Genomic DNA, 19,972 nt, shown 5'->3' with positions numbered 1-19,972 from the left:
TTATAAAGAGTTGATTTCATTTTTACCAAGAAAGCCACCCCTCCCTCTCTGCCCGCCTGCTTGTCAATAGACAATAGGTGCAGAAGTAGACCATTCAGCCCTTCGAGCCTGCACCGTCATTTTGAGATCATGGCTGATCATCTACTATCAATACCCTTTTGTCCATTTGATATGATATGTATCCTTGAATGTTAAATTCATATCTGTGATCTTCTTTCAGCCACAACTTGTACCCGCAGTGTCATACCTGCCAATCTCTTAATGCAATGCAAGATCCTCTACATTATTTCATATATAGCACATTCAATCTTTGCTCATTTCATGTTGCCTGAAGTTAAATTCTTATCCCTTTCTAAACTTCTTGTTATTTATTTTATTCTGGAGATTTAAGTAACCTCTCGTCCATTTTCCTTCTCCTTTACTCACTTTTCCAAGCTGTTGAATCCCTCCCCCCACTGTTTACTTTAAAGCCCGAGTTATGTGATTCACCAGTATAGTGGTCCTGTAGCGATGTGCTACACACAGCGCTGAAATAACAACAAGCAGTCGGTAAGTGGTTTCGAGACTAGTTTATTCAAACTTCACGGTGCTGGCATTCCCTAGCACCCGCCCCCTCCGGGCGGAAATGATGTCAGAGGTGCATTACCAAAGTCTCCCCCCACACACTGGCTATTTGTGAGCTGGTTCGCCTGCGCAGAAAGTGGGTCGCCACATAACCCCCCCCCCCCCCAGAACCGGTGATACGCCCCCCAATGTCCACAGTCTGGGTCAGACTCTGTTTGGGAGGTCTGCCTCTGCGCCGCGGTGCCTGAACCTCGACCGGCTGTGCCAAGTCCACATGGGCTGGTTTGAGTCGGTTCACCGTGAAAACCTCCTCTTTCCCCCCAATGTCCAGAACGTACGTGGACCCGTTGTTGTTGATCACCTTGAATGGGCCCTCGTACGGCCGCTGTAGCAGTGCCCGGTGTCCGCCCCTTTGTACAAACACAAACTTACAGTTCTGCAGGTCTTTGGGTACGTGGGTTGGGGTCAGTTCGTGCTGTGAAGTTGGTACGGGGGCCAGGTTGCCGAGCCTTTCGCGTAGCCTGTCCAGGACTGCTGCAGGTTCTTCCGCTTGCCCCCTTGGGGCTGGTATGAACTCTCCCGGGATGGCCAGGGGTGCGCCGTACACCAACTCGGCCGAGAAGGCATGCAGATCCTCTTTGGGCGCTGTGCGAATTCCAAGCAGGACCCAGGGAAGCTCGTCCACCCAGTTAGGCGGGCCATGAGAGCCAACTTCAAGTGACGGTGGAAGCGTTCCACCAGTCCGTTCGACTGTGGGTGGTAGGCAGTTGTGTGGTGCAGCTGCGTTCCCAACAGGCTGGCCACAGCCGACCACAGGCTGGAGGTGAACTGGGCGCCTCTGTCGGAGGTAATGCGGGCCGGTACCCCGAAGTGTGCTACCCAGGTTGCAATCAGCGCTCGGGCACAGGAATCGGCAGATGTGTCGGTGAGCGGGACCGCCTCTGGCCACCTCGTGAACCGGTCTACCATAGTTAGGAGGTACCACACTCCTCGGGACACTGGTAGGGGGCCCATGATATCCATATGAATGTGGTCGACCCTCCGGTGGGTGGGTTCGAACTGCTGCGGCGGGGCTTTAGTGTGCCGCTGCACCTTGACTGTTTGGTTCTGCGCGCTTGTTCTGGCCCATTCACTGACCTGCTTGCGAAGTCCGTGCCACGCGAACTTGCTGGAGACCAGCTGGAAGGTTGTTCTGATAGATGGGTGCGCCAAACCATGTATGGAGTCGAAAACTCGCCGCCTCCAGGCTGCCGGGACGATGGGGCGAGGTTGGCCGGTAGCCACGTCGCACAGGAGGATCCTATCACCTGGGCCTACGAGAAAGTCCTGCAGCTGCAAACCCGGGACTGCGGTCCTGTAGCTGGGCATCTCATCGTCTGCCTGCTGCGCCTCCGCCAGTGCTGCATAGTCCACCCCCAGGAACAGGGCCTGGACAGCTGGTCTGGAGAGTGCGTCCGCCACGACGTTGTCCTTTCCCGAGACATGCTGAATGTCCGTCGTGTACTCGGAGATGTAGGACAGACGTCGCTGCTGGCGAGCCAACCAGGGATCAGACACCGCTGTGAACGCGAAGGTCAACGGTTTGTGGTCCATGAACACGGCAAACGGCCTGCCTTCTAAGAAGTACCTGAAATGCCGGATTGCCAGATACAGTGCCAACAGCTCCCGGTCGAAAGCACTGTACTTGAGTTTGGGTGGTCGTAGGTGCTTGCTGAAGAACGCCAGGGGTTGCCAGCGCCCCTCGATGAGCTGCTCCAGCACCCCACTGACTGCTGTGTTGGATGTGTCCACCGTGAGTGCGGTCGGAACGTCTGTTCTGGGGTGCACTAGCATCGCGGCATCTGCCAAGGCTTCCTTGGCTTTAACGAAAGAGGCCGTGGCCTCCTCATCCCAAGTAATGTCCTTGCCTTTACCCGACATCAGGGTGTACAAAGGGCGCATGATACGGGCTGCTGAGGGGAGGAAACGGTGGTAGAAGTTCACCATACCAACGAACTCCTGCAGGCCTTTGACCATGTTGGGCCGGGTAAAGTGGTGGATCGCGTCTACCTTGGCGGGCAGAGGTGTTGCCCCGTCTTTGGTAATCCTGTGGCCCAGGAAGTCGATGGTATCGAGACCGAATTGGCATTTGGCCGGGTTGATCGTGAGGCCGAAATCATTCAGGTGGGAGTAGAGCTGGCGGAGGTGGGACAGATGCTCCTGGCGACAACTGCTGGCTATAAGGATGTCGTCCAAGTAGATGAACGCGAAGTCCAGGTCGCGTCCCACTGCATCCAGTAGCCGTTGGAACGTCTGTGCGGCATTCTTCAGGCCAAACGGCATTCGGAGGAACTCAAACAGGCCGAACGGGGTGATGAGTGCTGTTTTGGGGATGTCTTCAGAGCGCACCGGTCTACTTTGGAAAAGATTCTTGCCCCGTGCAGGTTTGCTGCAAAGTCCTGTATGTGCGGCACAGGATAGCGGTCTGGAGTGGTAGCCTCGTTCAGTCTGCGGTAGTCGCCGCATGGTCTCCAACCCCCGGCTGCTTTGGGCACCATGTGCAGGGGGGAGGCCCATGGGCTGTCAGACCTCTGTACGATCCCCAATTCCTCCATCCTCTTGAACTCCTCCTTCGCCAGGCGGAGCTTTTCTGGGGGGAGCCTTCGTGCGCGGGCATGGAGGGGTGGTCCCTGGGTCGGAATGTGGTGCTGTACCCCGTGTCTGGGCATGGCTGCTGTGAACTGCGGTGCCAGAATCGATGGAAAGTCCGCCAGGATTCTGGTGAATTCATTTTCCGACAGCGTGATGGAGTCCAGGTGTGGGGCCGGCAACTTGGCTTCACCCAGGGAGAATGTCTGGAAAGTCTTGGCATGTACCAGTCTTTTCCCTTGCAAGTCGACCAGCAGGCTGTGAGCTCGCAAGAAGTCCACCCCCAGGAGTGGTTGGGCCACCGCAGCCAGTGTGAAGTCCCACGGGAACCGGCAGGCGCCGAACTGCAGCTGCACTGTGCAGGTGCTGTAGGTCCGTATTATGCTGCCATTTGCGGCCCTCAGGGTGGGTCCTGGCTTCCTGTTGCGGGTGTCGTACCCCGTCGGGGGCAAGACGCTGATCTCCGCTCCGGTGTCGACCAAGAAGCGGCGTCCCGACTGTTTGTCCCAGACAAACAAGAGGCTGTCCTGGTGGCCTGCTGCCATAGTCATTAGCGGCAGCTGGCCCTGGCCCTGGCCCTTGCAGGGCGGGCGACAACGGCGGGCTTTTGTGCCCCACTGCTGGTGGTAGAAACACGACTGTTCACTGGCCTTGTCACTCCTGCCTCTGTGTTGTGTGCGCCCCCCTGCCGGGCCTGGTCTAGTCTGCTGTTGGGCGCGTGGCCTGGTAATCTGACCGACAGATGCCATGCTCTCCCTCTTGGCTTTCCACAGCACGTCTGCCCGGGCTGCCACCTTCCAGGGGTCGCTGATGTATGTCCTTGGGCAGTCGCTCTAGGAACGCTTGCTCGAACATGAGGCAGGGCTTGTGTCCGTCAGCCAGGGACAGCATCTCGTTCATCAATGCTGACGGCAGTCTATCTCCCAAACCGTCCAGGTGAAGCAGGCGGGCACCCCGCTCACGCCGTGAGAGGCCAAAGGTCCCAATGAGCAGCGCCTTGAATGCTTCATATTTGCCTTCTTCCGGGGGCGACTGTATGAAATCCGCAACCTGGGCGGCCGTCTCCTGGTCAAGGGCGCTCACGATGTCGTAGTAACGCGTGGAATCAGAGGATATCTGCCGAATCTGGAACTGGGCTTCTGCTTGGCTAAACCACACGCGTGGTCGCAGCGTTCAGAAAGTCGGCAGTTTTAGCAAAACTGCGTGAACAGATGAAGAGTCAGTCATCTTTGGTCCAAATCCCGTTTGGACCGTTGGGGTCACCAATGTAGCGATGTGCTACACACCGCGCTGAAATAACGACACGCAGTCAGTAAGTCGTTTCAAGATTAGTTTATTCAAACTTCGCGGTGCTGGCATTTAAATCCCTAGCTCCCGCCCTCTCCGGGTGGAAATGACATCAGAGGTGCATTACCAAAGTCTCCCCCCGCGCGCTGGCTATTTGTGAGCCGGTTCGCCTGCGCAGAAAGTGGGTCGTCACAGTCCCAGCATGATTCAGCTGGAGCCTGTCCCATTGGATCAACTCCCTCCTTCCCCAGTACAGGACTGGTGCCAGTGTCCCACAAATTCAAACCCACTTCTCCAAGACCAACCTTTGAGCCGCACACCTCTAATCTTATTAACTTTGTTCCAATTTGCACATGGGTCAGCAACAATCCAGGGATTATTTTCTTTTTGGTTCTCCATTTTAATTTTGTCCCTCATTGCTCAAATTCCCTCAGCAGAACCTCTTTCCATGTTGTTCCTACATCGTTGGTACACACATGCACCATGACAACTGGATCTTCCCCCCTCCCACCCCCACACTCCCAGTCCTATGCAGGTCAGACTGGATGTCCGGAGCCCCGGCACTAAGCAGGCAACACAGCCTTGGGGATTCTTGATCTTTGTGACAAAGAATTGTATCTATTCCCCTGACCATACTATCCCAAATTACAACTACATTTTATCTTTGCTCCCCTCCCCTTGAATGGCTTCCTGAACCACAGTGCCATGGTGCAGTTACTCATCCTTCCTACAGCCTAGAAGATGAAGCCTGTGCAGTCACAGGGAGTACGTGCAAACTCCACACAGATGGCAACCAAGGTCAGGATTGAGCCTGCATCTCTGAAGTTGTTGAAGTAGCAGCTCTACTAGCTGTGACAATGTGCTACCCTTAAGTATTATATAGAACTTTGCAAGTAACCTACTTTCTAGTGCGGATTTTTAAATCTAACTGAGGAAGAAAGTGATGCTCAATTTAATATCATTCAAAAGGCAGTACCTTCAATAGTGCTGCATTCCTTCAATACAGTGCTGATGTCACCTGGATTTCACATCCTCCTTATTTAGAAGTGTTGTCACTGCCGATGTAAAGAATCTCACTCTGTAAATACATGCTCTCTTTCTTTCCATCCTCCCCATTGTTCACCAAGTTAGCTTGATCAATATTGTCTATTTTAATAGGTTATTGGGTTGTGAAGTCTAAAAGAGTTCCAATAATTCTTTAACTACACATTTTATTTTTTTAATTTGCATTTCAAGTTATGGAAAATGAAGGAAAGCAGGTTAACTGTGAAGAGCAGTCAGAAAATGTGACAGTTTCTGAGGAAATGGAAGCAGAATCAGTATCAGACAGTGCCCTGTTTTCGTAAGTATTAAGTTTTATTGTGAAAAGACGAGGCCTCACCTTTCTGAGCGTGACAAGTTGGATAAATAAATTCTTATGTTACATTCAGCCATCAGAAAGTGCTGGTATCTGGTAAGATAGATCTGGGACTACCCCGAAAAATTCATGTTGTTTGAGCAGGGATGCAGTACTTTTAGGATCACAAAAGATTTGTTCCATTTTGTTTTCTTTGTGATGTTGGTTGGATAAATATTGACCAGAGTAATCTCTACAGTACAATTTGAACCGTAAGTGTTACAAAGGTGAAGCAACTCTGAGGGGCCGAAGGGTACAAAGTCGCCCCCTCCTTTTTGAGAATCGCAAGATCGCTATTAATTCGAGTCTGAGACCCAGGAAATGAGAGAGAGAGACACCCAGAATACACAAGGTTTGGAATGTGTCCTGACATCAGCGGAACGGAACCACTGATAACTGCCATTGTCTCTTGGAGAAGGAATTGTGTATTGAGTACTGTACTATTCATTGAAGCCCCTCAGGGGACGACCAGAGTGGGCTGGTTGAGGGATTGCATCATCCCAACCTGATTGACATCTGAGACCCCGTGAGTAAGGATAAAAGAGGGGTCTGGGGAACAACCCCTTTAGACGCACCAGGAGAAATGCTGGAAATCCAGTGACAGCGTTTTATAGCGAAAGCCGGTGGGGGGCTTGTGTGCGTCCTCCTTTGCCTGGGTGGTGACCTCACCACAGAAGAACGGTTTAGCTAAAGGAGAGGTCACACTTGAACGGCCATGACAACGAGACACCTGACGGATCAAAATCATAAAGGAAAGCCGGTAAGTTTTTCTCCTAATCTCTCTCTCTCTCCAACAATTGCAACACAGCGGTCCCCAATGGCTGCAGCCTGCATGAACTGAACGAGCTATATATTTCCATCGGACAATACATTATCCCCAGACAACGATAGAGCTTATTTCTTATTGATTATTATTATACCTGCACTTTTAGGTTTAGTATTGACAATGTATATTATCTGTATATTTGCATTGATATTATTTTTGTGTATTTTTACTAATAAATACTGTTAAAAATAGTATCATCTGACTTCAACGGACGTCTCTATCTTTGCTGATAAGTCACCCAGTTACGGGGTTTGTAACAGAAGTTTCTGAGACCTGGTTAAACCTGCTACAATTGAGTCATGATTGACTTCCCTTTGTTACTTCTGTTGCACTTTCCCATTATGTTAAATTTTTACCAGGATGACTGAAAATGATAGTGTTACTGGGTTTTTTTTTTACACCTGATCTAAAATTCTGTTTTATTGTGAAGTCGATGAAAGCAAATTATTTTAACTTCAAATGCTACAACTGAAAGTATAGGAAAGTAAAATAATAGCCACATTAAAAATAAGTTGAAGATTCAAACCATGCATGGCATGGTAACATAATAAAATGTATAGTTTAGAACTGAATGTAGGCACACTAATTTCAAGAGCACAGACACTGATGAAGATAGCATTATTCACTATTTAAATCTATATTCAAACAGAAGGTAAACCTTCAAGTGGAAACAGAACTGTGACGCATTCAGGCCATTGAGTCTGTGCGGGCATCTTAGTTATCTCATTCTCCTTATTTTCCCATCAGTGTTGAATTTCCTCTTGAAAATCCTAATTAATTCTATTTACAACAGCCTTGTAAGCAGATGATTCCAAATCAAACTACCTTCAACGTTACAACAAAAAGTTGTTTCCCTCATATTTCTCCTGGATCTTTTTAGTTATGTGTTCCCAATCCTTGATAATTCGAGCAATTTCTTTTTATTTACTCTCTCTGAATTAGTCGTGACCTCGCTCACCTCTTGTTAAATTTCATTTCTACTTTTCTCTGAGGATAATGAGGCACAATGTTTTATGTTGGAGCACAAGAATAATAAAAATTGTACAGAATTTGAAACTTTGTTGGCGTATTATGTCAAAGGATGTCTTAGTGATGGTGAATTTACTCTGCACTGGATTGTTTTGTTGAATAAAACTGAAGTTTAGGATGGAAATGTCATTTAACAATTTATGTTTTCATTGTGACCTGTTGTAAACTGTTCATACTGGTGTTTGATATCCTTTACTAGAACCTAGTACATGTTTAAATGGTTCTTTTTAACCACTCATGATTATCTGCCTTTTCAAGATGAGTGCCCAAAATACGGTGCTAACAGATTCTAACATTGACGGAGTTAATTATGATTGTGTTGTAAGTTTGATAGAGTAATTAAGTAGATTTTAATTTTGTATTTTTAGGCGAACATCAGTAATTAAAAGCCTGGCACCGTCAGCTATCTGTCCACCTGCAAATGACTTCCATCACACAAGTCTTCCTGATCCGAAAATATTTCATCAACACAAGTGCAGTAGAATGTGTATTGCAGGAGTAATGCCTCCAACTTTTGATAATTTTAAAGGGGAAAATCCGCTGAAAATTCCCATACTTTGCCAGTTTCAAAGAAGACATGCAAAATTGCACTGGAATAGTGAGATCTTGGAGCCTCCACATGTCTCCTATAAAGCTCCTTGTGGGAGAAGTTTGCGTAATTTCAAAGAGGTGCGCAGTTACATTTTTGAAACCCAGTGTGACTTTCTTTTATTGGATTTTTTCTCTTTCAATACGTATGTTCAGCTGTCAAGAACGTTTCCTTCCAAGAGTCCAATGGTTTACAAAGCTGACATAAGCCATGGAATAGAAGCTGTTCCAATTCCTCTGTACAATGCAATTGACTTAACTGCACCAGAGCATTTTAAATACAGAAAAGTACGGTTGCCTTATGGATATCTCATTAGCAATTCAGCAGAGATGTTACAACAGAAATGCAACTGCACAGATGGTTGTAGTGACAAGTTAGTATCATTTTTAACTTATTTTGGTTATCTCCTTGGGGATAAAAATGGAAGAGTTTCTATGCATGGAATTATGAGTTTCAGATCTTTCAGCTAAAAAATGGCGACTAGAATTAACCATTGGATATCAAAGTTTCAATTTATTTATGTAAAACCAAGATATTGTGGATACTGGAAGTACTCAGCTGGTTGGGCATCATCTGAGGAGAGTGAAATAGAGCTAACTTTTCAGGTCAATGGCCTTGCATCACTTCAGTTGCATCATTGTTTATACAGCTTTTAATGAACATTTGCAAAAACATGTTTCTCACTTAGCTGGGAGATTAGAAACATTTATTTCAGTTTTCATATGTTGTGTATATATCCTTAAATTCCTTTAAAAAGGAAAAAAAGTGGTCCACCATTCTAGTATGTGTTCCTCGTGGGTTAAATATTGGGCAGAGCTGAAGAGCTTTCTGCTTTTCTTCCTATATTACCATGTGTTTTTTTTTAAACAGTTAGAATATCTCTGTTTACTGCATTCCTCCAGCTCTGCTGTCTGTCGTCAGATGATGGGTCTTGAGCCCTTGGTACTTCCAGAGCTCTGAACAATTTGCTGGAGCAACTCAGTGGGTAAGCTGTATCGGTGCGAGGAAAGGGATTGATGATGTTTCAAGGCAAGATCCTGCACCAGTCCTGATGCATGACTTTAACTTGAAACATCCACGGTCCCTTCCTCCCCACACATTCCCCCCCACCCCCACAGGCACTGCTCAACCCACTGAATTCCTCCAGCGGATTGTTTGCTGCTCCACATTGCAACATTTGCAGTCTCTTGTGCACTTCTCGAACTTGTTCACTGTTATAGGTGTTAAATAAATCAAAAAGTAATCTGTGGTCTCATATACCAGGGGTGATTTATAAGTTTGTGGCCTAAGGTAGAAGGAGTCAATTTTAGAAAACCTAGCACATTTATTTTTCAACATAGTCCCCTCCTTCATTTACACACTTAGTCCAGCGGTCGTGGAGCATACAGATCCCTTCTTTGTAGAAGTCGGCATCTTGGACCTCTAGAGGTGGTCCACAGCAGGGGTGATTGATAAGTTTGTGGCCTAAGTTGGAAGGAGATGAGTTATACAGCTCTCGTTACATGCACATGCAGTTCAACTCTTTGAGTGATTATGCAGAAAGTTTGAAGTTAATAACATCTCCTTTTACCTTAGGCCACAAACTTATCAATCACCCCTCGTAGATCAGCATACATTGAAACTTGTCTTTCCAAGAATATTATCACATACCACCTGAAATATATTAATTCAGCACGGACCAACCTCAAACATTTTTTGGGGGGAATATAACTGCTTCCGATGTTATAACCTCTTCCTTTCACTTGGGATCCTTCTGCATTTTTCAGTTCCATGGTTCCAATTGTAGCCTCCTGGGGTGGAATTCTCTAAATTGTATCTATAAGCCTGGTTGCTTCTCTCTCACTCTGCTCTCGCCACCTCTCGCTCACCACTCCCCCCTCCATATAATTAAAGATAGATAGGAGTGTGCAGCAGAAAATTATGTTAAACATGATACATATTACTTGGTAATTTTGTAATTTATTGAGTATATTTTATGAATTTTATCTCCATCCAATCTCATTCTGTAGAAATGAAAAGCAGAAAGATATCAACAACCATAAGTAACATAAATGTTTGGTTGTTAATGTATTAAGACATGATGTCTTTGTAAGATCTAGGTGTGCATGTCAAAAGCTGACAGCAAAAGTCAACAAAAGATTTGGCAAAACTTCTGGGTACGAATACAAACGACTTCTGCAATGTGCACCTTCTGGGTGAGTTCAAATTAAGCTCTTTAAAACAATAAGCTCTGACTACCTCTTGAATCCAGGACAGGTCTATCATATACTGTTTTGGGAAATAAGCTTGTTGTTAGATATATTTGATGTAAATTTTAATTCTTTCTCCCTAAAAAGTTTTTTTTTAAAAATTCAGGCTTTATGAATGTAACAAATGGTGCAAATGCAACAAGAGGTTGTGTGAAAACAGAGTTGTACAGCAGGGCCTCACAATTCGATTGCAACTATTCAAAACACACAAAAGAGGCTGGGGAGTCCGCTGTATGGATGATGTTGATAAAGGAACATTTGTGTGCAGTTACGCAGGTATGATGATATGATCATATTCAATCCATGAGTTGCTGCTCCTTGAATCAAGCTATTAGTTTGTGTGTTCAAGCTATTGCTTTAATGTTACATACATAATACTTGCAAATGTGACTATTTTGATATGTAGTTTGTTCATAAGTCATAATGCCAGGAATAATGTGTTTATTATTGTGATGACCTAATATTATTCTGAAAGACATATTAATGATATGCAAAGGTAGCATTTCATCTGTAATTATTTTTGGTGAAATTATTTACATACATTTAATACTTTAATGTTTCTTTGATGAATTTAAAGAAGGACTTTTAGGACTTTCAAAACTAAGAGTGTAACAAAATATTTAGTAACCAGTGATATGTGGCCAATTTAATGATGAAGTGAATGCAGTCGCTGTGGTTACGTCCCACAAAGCATTGAGATAAATGACTAGATAATTTGTTTTAATGAAGTCAGTTAATGCAAAAATATTAGGTAGGGCATTGGAAAAATTTCAATGTGCAATACCAATAAGCTCATTCAAAATAAAGAGTAGCTGTGTTTTTCACATGTAAGTCTAAACATTGAATTTACATTGAAACACAAAATACTCTGCAGATGCTGGGGTCAAAGCAACACCCACAACATACTGGAGGAACTCAGCAGGTCGGGCAGCATCCATGGAAACGAACAGTCAATGTTTCAGGCCAAGACCCTTCGTCAGGACTGAAGAGGGAGGGGGCAGGGGCCCTATAAAGAAGGTGGGGACAGAAGAGGGAGGGGGCAGGGTCCATACATGGCCTCCTCTACTGCCGTGATGAGGCCAAACTCAGGTTGGAAGAGCAACACCTCATATACTGTCTGGGTAGTCTCCAGGCCCTTGGCGTGAACATTGAATTCTCCAGCTTCCTGTAATTCCCTCCCCCCTCCCTTCCCCCATTCCAGTTTCACTCTGCCTCCTCCTCCTCCAGCTGCCTATCACCTCCCTCATGGTTCTGCCACCTCCTACTACCCATAGTGCTTTCCCCTTACATTTCTCCTTCACTTTTCCTGCCTATCCCCTCCCCCACCCCTTGATCTTTCCCCTTACAGGTTTTTCACCTGGCACCTACCAGCCTTCTCCTTCCCACCCTCCCCCCACCTTCTTTATAGGGCTCCTGCCCCTTTCCTCTTCAGTCCTGACGAAGGGTCTCGGCCCAAAACATTGACTGTTCATTTCCACGGATGATGTCCGACCTGCAGAGTTCCTCCAGCGTGTTGTGCGTGAACATACATGGAAATGCGTGAACTACCAAGGCACTCCAAGGATGTGCTGGGGGTAGTCTGCAAGTGTCACCATGTTTCCAGCACCAACGTAGCGTGCCCAGAGTTTACTAATCCCATCCCGTACATCTTCAGAACGTGGGAGGAAACTGGAACACCTGGAGGAAATTCATGTGATCATGTGGAGAACATACAAACTCCTTCCAGATGGCAGTGGAACTGAACTCAGATCTCTCACTGATGCTGTAATCACTTTACGATAGTCGTTAAGCCACCATGCCACCTTAAAATAATAGTGCCATAAGATTTTTTTTTGTCCACTAGAGAAGTCCTAAAGCATCAATGGTGGCACTTCAAGCAGTATGAACTCTTCTTAAGTATTCCACCAACACTTTGGCCTGGATGATTTTTCAATAAAGTTAATGTCAGGTCTATAAAAACACATGATGATAATGAAATAAATCTAACAGCAAAACAGTGAGGAAATCAGAATAATACTGGCAGATTTGTCCTGATCTTCCGAGGACTATACAAAGCTCTCAACCTTGCTGTGGTTTTTGTCAATCAGATATATGAAGGATGTAAATTTATTAATAATTGCCCACTAGAGGCCACTAAACACAAAATGTTAGGTCTAGTTTCAATTTTAATGGCCAAGTGCCTCTATCACTGATAATTTAATTTTTAGGTTTGGAGCCTCATCTCCTTCATATTTTAATTATTGTTCTTTTGAAATAATTTTTATTTTTCTCTTGTTTCTACCTCATAAAACTTAAAGATATAAACAATGACTATTTTTGGACTTGTAGGTCTTTCTATTTTATACGTGTTTTCTTGAAGTAATATAAAATTTTTGAAAGCTGGGGAAATTTTATCAATTTCCCCACCTTTTTGGAAGGAATTGTTTTGCTGTTGTAAACACCTGGCCACTATTACTTGCACCTCCAGTAAAATCCTTGAGATTATGTTAATCCTGATGAGAATTGGAGCAAGTCTCTTTCTCCAGACTGTGCAGGTAATTAAATTTACAATATGTTACATTATACTGAATTTTGGTTAAACCCAGGTACATTTCCTTTTGATTTTGACCATTAAATGCATATCTCACAATGATTCATGGTCAGTTATGATCTGTATACCAAACAAGTTCTCATAAGCAACAGGAATCTCAATGAATGCCAGCAATATCCAGATTGCAATATGTGAATTTTTTAAAAAATCGACACTTTAATGTTGCATAAATTGTATGTTAATTGAATTTTGCTAAAATATGTGGAAATACCATCTTCAGTTTCCTTTTATTTTTAGGTAGAATACTAAGAATTGCCAATGATATGGAGAGCCAAAATAATGATAAAACCATTAATTTTAACGCTACTGATTTGTGTAGCAGCAAAACAAAAAATACTTTCAGCACAAGGGAAACAAAAGAATCCAATTCAGAAACTGAACATAAGTTATTAGAAGAAATGGAAGAGACAAAAGCAAGTTTGAAGAAGGAAGAAACAACCTCATTTGTTAAAACATCACCTTTAATAACCCAAAAAGGATGTACAGAATTTTTTGGGTAAGCTTAAAAACACAGATCAAAAAAACTGTTGAAGCTCAGTTAGAATTTCAACCATCAGATTGATATATATTTGTTAAGCAAGGCCATTGAGTGGTATAGAGCCAAGGTGGTCAATTAAGTTACAATTATTCAATTTAATTGTAGAGGAAGAGCTAGAAACTGCATAATATACTTTCTTCCAGCAGATTCTGATACATGAGTGTATAAGTACAAATCTTGGGTACCTTTATACTCTATTTCATTTCTTTATTTCACCCATCCTGCCCCCTTTCCTGCACCCATTCTTCCTCTCCACCTCCTCTTCTTGACCTGCTCCAACCATGTCAAAGTTCTATTTGTAGCTTCTAGCCTTGAGAACACACCATCTAGGCATTGTCCACAAGTGGCATTTGTTCATCATTTGGGTGGGTTGGGATGCGCAATAAGTTATGACTTCAGCAATTGATCAGTGGGCATGCTATAGCGCTCCCAGTTTGATGCCTGGACACTTGCACCACTGGGATGTAGTTATTGCAGCTTGCTGTCAGAAACACTGTCATTAGAAAAGCTGTCTTAAAGGTCTCAATGAGCCTACAAAGATAGCTCTACTCAAACAGTGGCTCACAGATAAACTGATGGCTCCCCACCAAAAAGGGGCTGAGCAAATTCTACAGTGTTCTGGACTCTCCTGAATCCTATGTAGATGGCACCTTTGAAGTGGCTCTTGGGCTTTTCTGCCAGAAAACTCTAGTAAATCTGGCTTAATGAGAATGACCTGCAGATCCATGTGCAAATGCAAACATTCTTAGATTGGCAACTCCCAATATAACTGAATGGAAAATAAATTGTTTTATGGGTGAGGTACAGCAGAAATACCTGGCCCAATGATCAGCTGGTGAGTGTAAGGGGGTGTTGGAGGTTCAGCGATTTGCGGAAGACCATGACTCATGAACTCTCCTGTTACATCAATCCACGGTTCAAAGACCCTTGGGTTCACTCTTCTGAGTCAAGAATAGAAGTGAACTTATCAATGCATCAATCACTGCTGTTAGAAGAGCGCTTCAAATGACAACTGTAGCTCTGTCTTTGACTTGAGCACTCTTGATGTTATTTCACAGCAAATTATCTGGTCCAATCTTCCTGTCAGACCTGACAAGCAAGAAGGTGAAAAGGCTCCATGCCAGGTGGAAAACACGCGCACCCCCACTGAGGTTCTAAAGCTTGACAGCAAGCAAATTCAGAATCACATCTTTCATGTCTACAGAGAGGAAAATATACCAGGGAACTATTTTCAAGAAAGGAGACAAAACTGATTGCATTAATTTTCAAAGAGCAAGAAATCCCAACATCTGGCCTCATTACTGCCACAAGGAAAACCATCTGCAGAGTTCTCTCGTTCTCTTTTCATCTCCTTCTGGGTTTTCCTTATGGCCATACAGCTCTCCCAGTTGCAGCGTGGCTTCAACTAAAAAACACAATGGACATAATCTTAACTGCATGTCAGCTCTAAGGAAAATGTAGGGGGCAGCATCAACCACTGTAAATTGACTTCTTTAATCTCACAAAATGTTTTTGATCTGTGTAGCTGGGAAGGGCTTTTGAACACCCTTCTCAAATCGGACTGATTCAGTCTTCACCTTTCATCTGTCTCCATGATGGCAAGCAAGCTTTCATTCACTGCGCCATTCTCAGTGCAGAATGGTGGCAAGCAAGGCCACGTTATCTCGGCGGCACTTTTTCAATCTTGCCACATTGCTGCGCCTCACTTCCGCAAGCTTTGTCCAGGGGTAGATATAAGCTACAAGATGAAGGGAGCTGTTATCCTGTGTCATCTTCTTTTCAGAACCAAGGTCATTACAGCCTTGCTCATTGAATGCATGATTTTGAAGGCTGATTTTCAGGTCGTCAATGATCTATTCATTGAGGTACTGGATAGAAAAGGTACTTCACTTCCTCAGAAAAAAGAACCTTTGCGCCCTGTTTTTCAATACCGTCCTCAGACAGCACTTCTCAATGGGGTCCTTAGAGCCATGGACCACTTCCAAACCTCATGAGCCATCACTCTATAAAGGCAGATATTGATGATGAGATTTCCTACTGCTTCTAGTGACTTTTGGCCATCTGAGAAATTTTAGTGTTTGAATGTTGCGACTTCAGATTCAGCACAAAACTCCCAGCTTATTGGGTAGGAGTAATCTTTGCTTTCCTGTATGTATTTGAGATAGAAACTTCAAAGCATTCAAAGATGTTGCTTACATGGCCTTTTCCTAAAATGTATCTTGTTCCCCTGCCCAAAATTGAGACCCTAATACAAGTGCACTCATGTAGGCAGGCCACATCATTTGCATGCCCAACACCAGATATGACATTACTCTGTCACAGCAAGTGGACACAGGTAATGTTCTCAAAACACCGTCTTGCCTGCTGGATAATACTGACTGCTCACTCAGTGGTAAATATTGTAGAATATTGCATTTCATTTTCCGTATTCTGTAAACTTTAGTAATATTAAGCACATGAAAGCATACTTAACTCATGACTGGCCAGCATATGTGACTGACTGCATTCCCCAAATATGAAGGATAGTAATTGTTTTACTGTAGTGGAATATTTCTTCTGGAAGAGGTGCCATTTGGGATCTTAACACAAGCAAATATAAGGGTGCAGAATGGAAGAGATAGTGAAGGGAAGAGCAGAATGATAATAGAGAATGTTTTCTATTTAGTTAATGGTATCTGTGAGAAGGATTGTGTGTTACGGGAGTACAAGGATGTTAAGTGTATGGGAGAGGAAATTAAATAGATCAGGAGAATAGACTTAACTGTTTCTTCTCTACACTTAAAGAGGCCATGTTTACATACATTCTCAAACAACATTTATTTGAGTTATAAAAAAGTACGTAACCCTGTTCCAAAGGTGTTTTTTTGAAGTTTTAATGTTAGTGAGTAAAGCCAAGTTGACTTAAATTCTCTTTGTTAATGTACTTACAATCTCTTGTAACAGAAGAGAAAAACCTGGATTTAAAAAGTTTGATTTGCATAACCCTGGATCATCATCAGTTGAGCGGCCCAAAACAAAGACAGCCCTTCTGCAGGCTCAACGAAGAAAACTTCGGCAACAGGTGAAATAAAAGCATCCAAATGGTTTTGACTAATTTCCAGCTAATTGCTTGGGTGGTATTGGTTGTGAAATGTTATTTAAAAAAACTAGGCCACTGAGCAATGTATTTTTGCAGAAGAATAATTTTATAGTGAAGTTTGATTTTATTTGAATTTTACAGTGTCTGCTCCCACAAAATATCTATATGCAACAGAACTGTGTTTCCTTTAGTTAAGGGTTATACATTCACAAAACTACTTTAAGCATTAATGTATTATTATTCCTCCACCTGAGTGTTCAGTATTCTTTGTAAATTGGTAAATTGATTTATTATTGTCACATGTACTGGGGTACAGTGTGAAACTTTATTTTGCATGCCACCCATACAACATTTCATTACAACAGTGCTTGAGGTAGTATGAGGGAAAACAATTCAGAATGCAGAATGAAGTATTGGTTACAGCGAAAGAGCAGGGCAGTAAGATGCAATGCCATAACAAGTAGATTGTGAGATCAAGAATCCATTTAATTATACTAGGGGACCATCAGATAGAAAATGGGATAGAAGCTGTCCTTGAGCATGGTAGTACGTGCTTTCAGGCTTTTGTATCTTTGTCTTGAATGGACTTGGGTGAATATCAGCAAGTCGGAGCAAGTTGAAATCTGTTCTGGCTAGAAAAAAGGGCTTTTTTTTTGTGCTTCAGGGTCATATTTTGGAAACGCACAGTAGTTCAGAGGAGGATGAAAGTGAATCATTAGCAGAGCGACCCAAAAGACACTCCAGATCACTTCAACATTCTTCACCAAAGAAACACAAGACTCTGTCAGATAATCAACCAATCAACAGTTGTAAAGGTATTTCAAGAAAGAAAAATCATTATTTTAAAGTCTAAAGCCTTGATTTTATAGTGTTGTCAGTATTTTTGAACTATTATAGTTGCTAACACATGTATGGTTTATTGTTGCCACCTGTAACAGGGAAACTATTAAATATGTTCCTTCACCATGTGCATCTGTTACATGGCACATGAAATGTATTAAGCTTGCAAAGAATATTTTACAATTAAATAAGTACTGTACACTTTAAATTAAATTCAGAATACCTGTAGATATAATGTAAAACTACTTCCTCATACAGTTTCAAAGAGATAACACCTGTTTTAAGTCTGATTTCTTTAATAGTGAAATTCTGTATACAATTGCAATGACAGAGTAGAGATTGTCTAATATTTCAATACTTCTATTTAATATCAGAGAATGTATACAATATACAACCTGAAATTCTTGCTCTTCACAGACATCCATGAGAACAGAAGGGTACCCCAAAGAATGAGTGACAGTAAAAACACAAGAACCCTGAAGACCCCTAGTCCCTCCTCTAATTACATACAGCAGCAGGCATCAACCCTTCTTCCCCCCCCACCTACTGTAGCAAAAAGCATCAGTGCCCACCAACCACCAAGCAAGCGATAGAAAAGCCCTCAAGAGAGGCCATGATCTGCAGCACATCAAAAACTAATCATTCACCCAAAATTTGACATGCCATAGACTCTTTCTAAAGAGGCAGAGAGGTGTCATACAGTGAGAGAGGAGACTAACAAAACAAAAAAAAACTCTTGCTGATTGTGATGTTTAAGTCTGCCTTGTCACTTTTTCTTTTCCTAACTTCTCTGACTCGAGAATCACAACAAACTCCTTCTCCACCATTGTGAGAAAGAGAGAGGGTTTTTCGCCAAGTACAGAGACAGCTGACAGCCGATCTGCTGTTCACGATTTTCCGTTTTCTCCTGCGACACTTCACTTAGTGACACTGGCATAGAATCAGCTTGTCAACAGGGCCACAAAGCCCCAGCACTCCAAAAGCATGCTTGTCTTATATGCCATGCCCCTAGGATATCGAAAAATGGCTGATCTGAAAGCACCGGGAGCAGGAGTCATAGCTGTAAAGAAGTGCAGTTTGAGTGCAGCTGCAGGTCAAGGACACTTAAAGAACCCTGTCCACCTTGAAAAGGAAAAAAAAGAGACATTAAAGCTAGAAATGAAACTTTCTGCAGATGAGCTCGAAGCAGCTGCTGTCTAGCACCATCGTAGCTCCCTCCCTTCTGTTAATAGAGCTAACAGTTTGACTTTAAATTGAGATGTGTTGGGTAAGTTGCTGTTGGCTTTACTGACTACTCCATATAGCAGACAAATCCTATTAATGTCAATTTGTTCAATATTAATTGAGTGGGCCTTGCATTACGCTGTTGATGTTAACAAGCAGTAGAAGGACATGAAATATAGGAGTAGGTTGATTAGTCATATGGGCCTGCTTTGAAGTTCAATATAATCATGGGTGTTAGCCCTTAGTTCCTTCTGTGTAAAGAAGTAATTTTCCTTCAAAATATTGAGTGACTTGCCTCAGATGGGCTTTGCGGTAGAGAATGTCACTGGTTCAGAAGGTGGAGGGTGAACATATGCCAGTCTACATTGGTAGAATTTGTGGTGAAGAGAGTGGCAACAGTTTTAAATTCCTGGTTGTTGTCAAATCGGATGACCTGCACTGCAGTCATAAGCAAAGTGCACCAGCATCTTAGTAGATTAAGGAGGTTCAGCTTGTCATTGATGCATGAACAAATTTTGCCATTATCTTGATTGGTTGCATCATGGTCTGGTATGGCAGTTTGAGTCTGCAGGAACGCAAAACACTGCAGATAGTATTGGGCAGAGTCCACTACGTCATAGGTGTGAACCTGTCCACCAGTGATAGTATCTACAAGAAGTGTTGCCTTAAGGGGGGGACGTCACGTGATGACGTAGGATCGAGACGCTGGAACCCAGCTCTCCCGTAAAAAGTTAATAAATTAGTGTCTAAATGAAGAAAAGTTAGTCAATACTTTCTAAAAGTTACTTATAAACTACTACGGATTGTGTCAAGCTATGCCTCAAGGAAGGAAGATGAAGAAAACTAAGACTACGCAAGTTGGAACAAGAACAAGGCCCATGTCTACCGAGGAACCACGGTCTCAGGTACATTATACCACCGGCGATACGGAACAGGAGACTGCGGCAACATTGGCCATTTCTAAAGGAAAAGGCCATCGTGAACTGCACAAACGCGAAGGATGGAGCATGCGCAAACGGGAGCAACAAAAACTACAAAGCCCAGCTACCACTGCAACTGAAAGTGATAGCGAATCGGAGGGAGAGTCAGAGCTTCCGGAAAGATCAGATGAAGAGGGAGTTAAAAGTCCTTCT

At 43.6% G+C, this 19,972-nt stretch overlaps 1 protein-coding gene across 2 annotated transcripts in view; it reads left to right on the top strand.

The window, feature by feature from the left end:
- The window catches only part of LOC140727933 (histone-lysine N-methyltransferase SETDB2-like), a 107,937-nt gene that overhangs the window by 71,697 nt on the left and 16,268 nt on the right, over nt 1-19,972 (top strand). The window contains exons 13-19 of one of the 2 annotated variants that reach the window (XM_073045922.1): nt 5,716-5,821; nt 8,099-8,692; nt 10,419-10,514; nt 10,675-10,844; nt 13,396-13,654; nt 16,640-16,757; nt 17,440-17,590. In XM_073045922.1, coding sequence (XP_072902023.1) covers nt 5,716-5,821; nt 8,099-8,692; nt 10,419-10,514; nt 10,675-10,844; nt 13,396-13,654; nt 16,640-16,757; nt 17,440-17,590 — 1,494 coding nt within the window. Of the gene's footprint in view, nt 1-5,715; nt 5,822-8,098; nt 8,693-10,412; nt 10,515-10,674; nt 10,845-13,395; nt 13,655-16,639; nt 16,758-17,439; nt 17,591-19,972 lie in introns of both variants that reach the window. The other variant, XM_073045923.1, reaches the window with a different exon arrangement.

The sequence above is a fragment of the Hemitrygon akajei genome, chromosome 5, assembly GCF_048418815.1.
Source record: "Hemitrygon akajei chromosome 5, sHemAka1.3, whole genome shotgun sequence".
In the NCBI taxonomy this organism is placed as follows: Eukaryota; Metazoa; Chordata; class Chondrichthyes; order Myliobatiformes; family Dasyatidae; genus Hemitrygon; species Hemitrygon akajei.
This window is presented reverse-complemented; position numbering and strand designations above follow the sequence as displayed.